The sequence below is a fragment of the Rhagoletis pomonella genome, unplaced genomic scaffold (assembly GCF_013731165.1).
Source record: "Rhagoletis pomonella isolate Grant_MI unplaced genomic scaffold, Rhpom_1.0 Rhpom_scaffold_00002, whole genome shotgun sequence".
Classification (NCBI taxonomy): domain Eukaryota; kingdom Metazoa; phylum Arthropoda; class Insecta; order Diptera; family Tephritidae; genus Rhagoletis; species Rhagoletis pomonella.
Genome location: NW_023458556.1, coordinates 10,798,608 through 10,808,552, shown reverse-complemented (window position 1 = coordinate 10,808,552; position 9,945 = coordinate 10,798,608). Strand labels below are relative to the sequence as shown.

Here is a 9,945-nt window from a genome sequence, read left to right as displayed (position 1 = left end):
GTATGTTACCGCATAACTTTGGACTACGACAACCGATTTCGATAATTCTTTTTGCATCGGAAAGGTAGTATCTCAGAGGTGGTCCCATACCAATCTGGTTAAGATCCGATCAGTGGATCATGAGATATATATATATATATTTTTTTATATGAGAGTTGAAGTCGGTTTTTTTTGCTAAAAATTACTTGTTAATTATCTTAATCGCGCTCCGCCATATCCTCCCTTCTACGCTTTTTCGTTTCATTGGAGTTTACTTCCACTCAACCGAGCGCAAAGAAGTTTCACTTCAAAAAATTATACTCTTCTCTTTTAAAAATTGTGAAGATCTTTTCAAAGTTCAGTATAGTGGCCAGGCTATAAACATCTTGAATATTTTTGATCCTTATAACCCAATACATACATAAAAACAAAAAATTTGCAAACACACGAAAGTCTCAGTATACTCACGAAACTTGGGGCCACATATAATAAAACTGCGTTTTTAGTTTTTCTCTCTTATGGCAGGTATTTTTTAAATAGACTTTGAAATTGCAATTTTGTTATTAATTCAAAAAATTATTTTAAAAATCCAGTGAAATTTAGAATAACAATGATCTAAAATGGTCTAAAAAATTTTTTTTTGTTGGTTCACAAGGGCGAACAGGTAAGGAGAAAGCATGTTTAATTTTTTTGTGCTAAACTAATAAAGTTATAAGGACGAAATTCGAGGTATTGGCAAATAACTATTGAAAAATTTCACGGATGTCAAGGTCCAAGTTTTCTATAGCAATTCGTAATTGTTGCACAAGTAATTTAATTTTGTTGAGTTCTACAAAATTGTTTCCTTTATTTTACGCCCAACTTGTTACTAGTTGCATTTTTAGGAGGTATGGTGAAATATTTAGTGCTGTTAGGCAAACTCAGCCCAAAAAACTGTGAATGTTTCGGTTAGGTACATAAAATTTAATTTTTCCCCACCAAATAAACGGGGTTTCAATCAGTTAATTAATTAATTTTACCATCGCTAAACTGGCAACGCTAGCTAGTCGCTCAGCTGTGTTCGGATTTCTACTTTCATCCAATTTTCGTTTTTTCATTTTATGAGTTTGATAACAAATAGCTGGCTACGATCAGTTGAATATAGACGCTTGCAGTGACAAGATCTATTTTCGTGTGTTAAATACAGTTGAACGCATCAAACGCGAATTCGGTATACAAAAAAATTAGAACCTTTAAATACATTTTTCTTATATAGATGCCTATATATATATATATATATATATATAGCTTTTGCTTGTTGTTGGTACGTGATGCGTATATTTAACATGTTATTATATACATATGTGTGCACATATCTATGTATATATATATATGTACATACATTCCTACGTATATAAACTAATAAAAGTAATTGAAAATGGTACTCCAGCAACGAAGTTTTTAACAGATACACTCAGCTGAGAGGCATGTGTGGCAAATACTTGTCGTACTTACACAAGTGCATAGTTTTATGTTTGTTTGTGCTTTTATAATCAATGCTACAATTTTATTTGTTTAAAGTTATTAGTATAATGAACTGATAATCAGTTTTACATAAGTGTTCGCGCTTGTTTAGCACTTTCAATAAAGTGGATTTTTGAAAGTGAATTGGTGCTTAAAATTAATAATAAGATACATATGTTTGTTCATATATGTGTATGTATGTAAATGTACACTGAGCAGAGTATAATAATAAATAAAGAGAGAGAGAGATATGTATGCAAAATCAACAAGTTTCGATTGAACAAATAAAAGAACCTTAAAAATCTGTAAATGAGTTTAGTATTTATGTATACAGAAGCGCATAAGCAGATACGTATGTATGTACATAGATGGCTAATATGTATGTAGTACTTACTGCGCACTTTAATGCTATCATCTTCTTATCTGTTTTTTATATTAATTTATTCCATTATTAAAGTCATTCATTAAATTCTGAAAGCAAATCTACTTATCACCAACAAAAACAAAATTGGTCTGCCAAAATTTAGTTAATTGGTTTTGGTGTATAACTATGTAGAAAACAATTGTCACCTTTTTTGTTCCCTCCCGAAAACGCATCATTCATAAGTTTTATTTTAATTGACGTCACTTGCGTGTCTAAGCTAATATTGAACTGTCATGTTAATTGGACGATTAGGACGATGTACCATTAAGTAAATACAGTGAAACCTTAAACTTTATAACTGTGTATATTAGGGGGGGTAAATTTTTTTTTTACTATGCGCGTATAGCATAAGAGGATTATAGGTGTAATTCTAAGCATATTTGCCAAAGAAGCCGTTGGTCTAAGATCAATTTACAGTTTGCCAAATTGCGAAAATAAGTTTCGAAGAAAATGTCAAAATTTTCACTGTTGCGCCCTCCGTTGGAAGTTTTAAGAAAAATATAAGTGCAGAAATGGATTCCTCATACCGAAATAAAAGGGGTGTAGCACGTGTTTATACAAAATTCTTTACGACACTACAGCAAAAGGAGCTAAGAAACCTTTTTTCGAAATTTGCCAAACTCCAATTGATTTTAGACCCGTGGTTTCATCGACAAATTTTCTTAGAATTACACGTGGAAACCTTCTGCGCTCTACGCGCATATTCGAAAAAGGCTCCCATACAAATTTACCCGCCCTAATGTATATATACTACAACGTAAAACACAATAAAACTTGATTATTTTTAAATAAACAATGCGAAAAGTCTATCTAGGTACCGAAATAATAATTTAACTAAAAGCCTCATACTGAAAGATAGATATTTATTTTAATTTTTCTTACATATTTAGTTTATGATTTAAAAGTTCCTTTGTATTTTTTTTCTTTGCGTAACCTGACCAAACATTTTTTTTGAAATACTTACCAAACATTTCTAATTTTTAATTTTTATATATCAAACTTTTACTGTGCTTATCACTTTGCACTTGACACTCGCTGCCAGTAAAATTTATTGGTGTCATTTCCCTAATCTTTGGTAAATAGACTAAATTATTGAAATAACAGTTTCGTGTGCCAGATGAGCGGATAACTTTATAACTGATAAGTGGTTCGGTTTAATGTAAAATGTATGTACGTAGGTACATTCGTGTGTACGTATGTCTTGTATGTGCGATGATGATAACCAGGGAACGGATTTTATGGAAATTGCCTTTTTTTCTGCTAAAGAGATAGAGTATATTCGATTAAGAATGTCCACGATTTAGCTTTCCCTGATTCCATGTATACACATTTGATGTTGCCTTTTTTTGCCTTTTTTAAGATATTTGCCTTTTTTTGCCTTTTTTAAGATATTTGCCTTTTTTTGCCTTTTCTACCTTTAAAAAAGTGATTATAGCATTTAAAATTTTTTTTTTTAAAGATTAAAAAATATACACATGCCCATGCGGCTTATAGAAGCGCAGGGACCTCTTGAGAAATTGGTGTTGGAAAAATTCAAAGCCGTTTTCTCAGCTAACGTAGGCTTGGAGACAATAAGGGGTGTGGATAAAATTGTGAAGGGCGAGGAAATGTTCCATATTTAAATTGGGATCCACTTGTATCAACTACGTCGAGCGCACATTTAGTACATTCAAGGCTTTTCTTCGCGAAAATCGAATGAAAATGCTGCCAGAAAACTTCAAAATGCATCTTGTGGTTCAATGTTACTACAACTATACAGATTAAAGTTTTATGAGTTAGAAACTCGAAAGGATAAAATAGTCAAAGATTCAAAGTACAAATTTTTCATATAATGAAACTACTTCATAGTTTTTCTCTTTTTACTTGTAATATAAGCATTTCCAAAATAAATATATTTATTGATTGTTCTTCGTATTTTCTGTATTTTTTAGTGCCTTATTTTGCAATACCTTTTTTTGCCTTTTCCTGCCTTTTTCGCTATTTTATTTTGCCTTTTTCAGCCTATTTCGTTACTTTATTTTGCCTTTTTTATAGGTTTTAAGGTCCTAAAAATCCGTTCCCTGATGATAACTAATAAAAATGGCGTGCATCTGTACCTACGTACATGTATGTACATACACATATGATACATTAGGGGTATTCACGATCCGGTGCATACTGTCTGGCATGGTGCATAGATAGCATAGAGAGCATGATTGGCTAATTTTGTTGTTGTTTGAACACATGAAACAACATCAAAATTATGACTTTTGAACCATGTGAACCGAATCTTCATTTTTAAATTTAACGAACTTGTTGATTCAAATTATTGTTGACAAAATTGCAACCGTGCGCCACAATCCTGCTTGCAAGTTCTTACTGGCAAAACTTTTCCCAGCACGAATTTGCAACTTCCACTGCAAATGAAATATGGAAATTGTGCTCTCTCCTTGCAAGTTGTACTAGTTTTTTTCGTCAAACGAACATGATTTGGTAACAATTGGTACAAACTTGTACAAGTTTTTTTTTTTAATAACTTCAACATGTATCGTCATATGCTGTGCGGTTTTCGGATCTTCTCGACGGTATTATCAAACCACAGATTACATTTTTCTTTCGTTTTTACTTTACCAAACTATACGATAATTTCTTAAGCTAAGTTCCCAGTTCCAAATTAAGTGAACGATTATCACAAGGAATGAATACCGCTTGCTGATTTATTATATGAGGACATAAAGGCCAGAGGAGCCTATCTACAAAAAAAATTCTTTAGTAATATGAGAAAGAAAGGTCTACATATATTTTCGATGTATTTGCAAAGCCGCCCATCGACCAGTTGCAAAACCACCTAAATCGCCGTTGAGACAAAAATGAGATTTGGTAACCCTGAACCCCAGGCATCGATATTTATGCATACAAATCGTAAAATCGTTATTAAAACAACAGATTTGTAAGATAATAGCTAGAGAAAATACCGGCTATCAAGGCAATGCCTTCAAGGAAAACCCGTTTTTTAGCTCTCCTGTAAAATTTGCGATCTTTTACTAAAAAGTTCATTACACCTACGTGATGCTACATATTTTAGTAAAAAAATTCTAAAAGGGCATGTCTCGGGCTATTATCGTTTCGATTCTAGTAATGTACTTTAAGGTGCACCTCCACTTTTTTTTTGAAATGTCAGTTAGGCTACTCTGATCCTAATGACCTCATATACATATAGACATCTACAACACAAATATTAATCTTTTTCGATTTCAACGAAGGGGTCATTCAGCAAAAGCAAACAAAGTTCTGAGGTTGCCGCAACCATTGCCACTACGGTTATCCCGTGTATATTGAACATGAAAAACAGGTTGCCTCAACAAACAGGTTGCTTCATCGGTTGCCTCGTCTGTATTAAATATGTTTACAAAGCCAGAAAATCTACTTAAGCCGTTAAAATTTAGTCTGGAAAATTCTCCAAAGATATAGATACTCTCTGTTTCTAAGAAAAATTTTACTCGAATTCCAATAATAAATATTAAAAGAGAAATTTTCTTGGGTTGAAATTATGGTGAAATGGTGATCACTATGGCCTGAGATTTGAATCGCCAGTAAAAGCTCTTTCAAATGTTATTCTTTTAGATTTCAGATTTATATAAAAACTAAGCCATGGCACCACCGGCATTACTTAGCAAGGAGATACCAGATATCGAGGTAGGTAATAATCTTATCCTTCATATGTATATATGTATGTAGGAACATTTGTATTATTTGTTTATATCCTTTTCCGCAACAAACTGTAGAGTCTGATGGCCTTAAATCCTCGTGTCAAGACACAATGTACGGTTGTACCAACCGCTGAAACGAAGATCAACAAAAAGCATTGGAAGCGTAACAATGATCGCAATCCAACCGTAAGTACTTACATAAATTTTATGTTTTTAGTACCTAATTATTCTATTGTATTTAATTTTATTCTCCATCTCCTTTTAGGGCTGCTCGAAGCTTTTGAATAACTTTGATGATGTTAAGCACACCACGCTCTCGGAACGAGGCGCTCTCAAAGAGGCAGCACGTTGCCTAAAGTGCGCCGACGCACCTTGCCAGAAATCATGCCCCACTCAGTTGGACATCAAGAGCTTCATTACCAGTATTGCCAATAAAAACTACTATGGCGCCGCAAAGGCTATATTTTCAGATAATCCACTGGGTTTGACCTGCGGCATGGTGTGCCCAACTAGCGATTTGTGCGTTGGTGGTTGTAATTTGCAGGCGTCGGAAGAAGGGCCCATTAATATTGGTGGTTTGCAGCAATTTGCAACCGAGATGTTCAAGGAGATGGGTGTGCGTCAAATAGTGCCACCTAATGTAGAACCCTTGCCGCAGCCAAATAAGAAAATTGCACTTTTAGGTGGTGGACCCGCTTCACTTTCTTGCGCCACTTTCCTAGCACGCTTGGGCTATAAGGACATAACAATTTATGAGAAACGATCTTTCTTGGGCGGCTTAAGTTCATCTGAGATTCCACAATATCGTCTACCTGTTGATGTTGTTAATTTTGAGATTCAATTAGTTGAGGATTTGGGTGTAAAATTTGAGTTGAACCGCAGTCTGTCGACTAGGGATTTGACCGTTAACGTGAGTCTACTCTAATGCGTGTAAATGAAAAAGACTTAATTTGTGTGCGCCTTCAATTGCAGGGTTTGCTTTCAACTGGTCATGACGCCCTATTTCTGGGCATCGGTTTGCCAGAACCAAACGTGGATCCGGTTTTTGCTGGTTTAAATGAGTCTATGGGCTTTTATACATCTAAAAACTTCTTGCCTATCGTATCGGCTGGTTCAAAGCCCGGGCTATGTGCATGTAAGGCCAGCCAACCTCTACCCTCGCTGAGTGGTAATGTTATCGTTTTGGGCGCTGGTGATACCGCCTTCGATTGCGCCACTTCCGCTTGGCGTTGTGGTGCCAAACGCGTTTTTGTCATCTTCCGTCGGGGCACTACCGGCATGCGTGCCGTGCCCGAAGAGGTGGAGTTGGCACGCGAAGAATGGTGCGAGTTTCTACCATTCTTGGCGCCTAGCAAAGTCATCGTCAAGGAAAATAAGGTGAGCTTAAGGGATATTGAATAATTTAAAAGGAACATAATTTTTTTGTTTTTGCTTTCTTCCTACAGATACGTGCGATGGAGTTCTTCCGTACCGAAATCGATGACAGCGGCCAACTAATTGTAGATAGAGATCAACCTACAACCCTTAAGGCTGACTATATCATTTCGGCCTTCGGCTCTGGCTTGACTGACACAGAAATCATTGAGGCCATTAAACCAGTTGAACTCGATCAGTGGAACCTACCCAAAGTGAATCCAAAGACTTTACAAACTAGCATACCGCAAGTTTTTTGTGGTGGCGATTTGGGTGGACAAGCTAATACCACAGTTGAGTCTGTAAACGATGGCAAAATTGCCGCTTGGAGCATTCATTGCCAACTGCAGGGACTGTCACTCGATACTCCGCCTGAGTTACCACTTTTCTACACTGACATCGATAACGTCGACCTAACGGTTGATTTAATGTACGAGCGCACCGACAAGGAAACGGGCAAAAAAGAGAAACATACACTCAGATTCCCTAATCCTTTTGGCTTAGCATCCGCCCCACCTACAACAAGTTCAGCTATGTGCCGACGCGCTTTCGAGCAGGGTTGGGGCTTTGTGGTTACAAAAACATTCGGGCTTGACAAAGATCTGGTCACCAATGTATCGCCACGTATTGTGCGTGGCACCACCGCGGGCTATAATTATGGCCCGCAGCAAGGTGCTTTTCTCAACATAGAATTGATTTCGGAGAAACGCGCCGAATACTGGTACCGTTCGATACGCGAACTCAAGCGGGACTTTCCCAACCAGATTGTTATCGCGAGCATAATGTGCGCAGCTATCGAGGAGGACTGGAAGGAAATGGCCACCAAGGCTGAGGAATGTGGTTCCGATGCGCTTGAACTGAATTTGTCTTGTCCGCATGGAATGGGCGAGTCAGGTATGGGCTTAGCGTGCGGCCAGATACCCGAATTGGTGGAACAAATTTCGAGATGGGTCAGTGACACGGTAAAAATACCAGTGTTTATTAAATTGACGCCGAACATCACTGACATTGTGAACATTGCTGCAGCGGCGCAGCGTGGTGGTGCAGCAGGCGTATCGGCCATCAATACTGTACAGGGACTGATGAGTTTGAAAGCTGATGCAACGGCATGGCCTGCGATTGGCGTTGAACAACGCACCACTTACGGGGGTGTGTCTGGGAACGCGACACGTCCCATGGCGCTGAAGGCGATATCTTCAATTGCAAATACGCTGCCGGGATTCCCCATTCTCGGCATTGGCGGCGCTGATTCAGGCGAGGTGGCATTACAATTCTTGCAGGCTGGTGCCTCAGTGGTGCAAGTGTGCTCCGCAGTGCAGAATCAGGACTTTACATTGATCGAGGATTATACGACCAGTCTGAAAGCACTGCTTTATTTGGAAGCGAATCCACCGCCAAACAATACTCAACTATGGGACGGGCAATCGCCACCAACACCAAAACATCAGAAGGGCAAGCCGGTGGTGCACTTGACGGATGGCGACAACAAGGTAGGACAGAGAGCATAAAAACTACTTAAGTTCAAGTCGCGATGCTATAATTAATTTTAGACTTTAGGATTCTTTGGCCCATACAAGAAGCAGCGAGAAGAGAAACTATATGAGGGCAGAGTCAAGAATGGTCCCTTATGGAATGCTAAAAAGGAAACTGCGACATCAGGTGCTCTTGGTGCACCAAAACCTACACTCCGCGTAAACGATATTATAGGTCGCGCCTTGAATCGAATTGGCGCCTATAAAAAATTGGACAACAAGCAACAGAAAGTGGCATTAATCGATGATGTAAGATTGCTGTACTTCGATTGCAATTGTTAAAGTGGAAATGTAAAAACTTTTTTTTTCTTGATTTGTACCTAGGATATGTGCATAAATTGCGGCAAATGTTATATGACGTGCAATGACTCCGGCTATCAGGCCATACAATTCGATGCCGAGACGCATATACCACATGTCACCGATGATTGCACCGGTTGTACGTTGTGTGTTAGTGTTTGCCCCATTATTGATTGCATCAGGTGAGTAGCAATTTATTGTGTTTTTAGATAGTTGGTCTTCTATATACATATGTATGTATATTCTAATATTTTGCAGCATGGTGCCAAAGAAGATTCCGCATATTATCAAGCGTGGTTGGGGTGAGAATACACCTGTATATACGCATGCGCTTAGTCAGATGCAGTAACCATCGGACAAACACTAAATGTAAAACTGGTATTGCGATTTGCAAAATATCATTTCCATGGTCTGTATGTAGTATGTACATACATGGTAGTACTCATAAGGGTTTGCTAAATTTAAATATATATTTTCTAATGTATTTAGTATTGATTTTTAGCTCTTTGAATAAGTTTTAATTAAACTATAAATAAATTGATTTTATTTCAAATGATTTTCACATACATAAGTAAGTGATATTTAGACTGTAAATTCTAAATAAATATACTAATATTTTCCATTGTTCCAAGTAGTTGGTTAATTTTTATTTATGATTGGTTAGCTTTCTTAGACACCTTAGGTCTATTACGCGTCCAGCACTAGCGCTCAAATGAAACCTAGCAGTTTCAGGGTAGGCATACATACATTGAGTGTGCTTAGGTTCTGACCACAGCTCTCTCAGAAGAGTTTATCTTCTTCTCGCGACAGCACCGAATTCTAGAAGGAGGTACTGTGGAGCTTCTGATGTTGTTTCACAGGAGCAACACAATTCGTCTGCGCTAATTGCGAGGATTTTCATGTGGATTCGCAGCCTGCAATGACCCGTCAGTTCAACTGCTATATATCTTAAAATTGTCTTTTGAATGGTAATTAGGTCACTAGTTCTTTTGGGATTTCATCTTCCTAAAAGGTTTTTCGTCTGGCGTATCCAGTATCCGGTACTCTTAACTCTTCCTTTATAGTACATATTGCTACAGCAAGGAACCCTTCCTGTATGGAGTTT

The 9,945-nt window shown here is 37.4% G+C and overlaps 1 protein-coding gene across 2 annotated transcripts; it reads left to right on the top strand.

Moving 5' to 3' along the window:
- Window positions 1–1,107: 1,107 nt before the first annotated feature.
- LOC118733071 (dihydropyrimidine dehydrogenase [NADP(+)]) lies at window positions 1,108–9,474 on the top strand. 2 transcript variants are annotated; one of them, XM_036462262.1, is made up of 9 exons: window positions 1,108–1,282; window positions 5,510–5,581; window positions 5,671–5,781; window positions 5,861–6,505; window positions 6,568–6,972; window positions 7,041–8,498; window positions 8,559–8,789; window positions 8,865–9,022; window positions 9,099–9,474. In XM_036462262.1, exons 2-9 carry the CDS (start codon window positions 5,537–5,539, stop codon window positions 9,187–9,189), a joined length of 3,144 nt encoding a protein of 1,047 aa, XP_036318155.1. In that variant the 5' UTR covers window positions 1,108–1,282; window positions 5,510–5,536; the 3' UTR covers window positions 9,190–9,474. The 2 variants fall into 2 exon arrangements, with proteins under 2 accessions (XP_036318155.1, XP_036318156.1); XM_036462263.1 differs by having other exon boundaries at window positions 1,109–1,282; window positions 5,510–5,585.
- Window positions 9,475–9,945: the final 471 nt, after the last annotated feature.

Bases quoted from the DNA above. Each gene is read 5' to 3' on its own strand.
- LOC118733071 (XM_036462262.1), top strand. From the start codon at position 5,537: ATGGCACCACCGGCATTACTTAGCAAGGAGATACCAGATATCGAG. The intron at 5,582-5,670 runs GTAGGTAATAAT...AACAAACTGTAG, and splicing joins AGGAGATACCAGATATCGAG to AGTCTGATGGCCTTAAATCC. The intron at 8,499-8,558 runs GTAGGACAGAGA...AATTAATTTTAG, and splicing joins TGACGGATGGCGACAACAAG to ACTTTAGGATTCTTTGGCCC.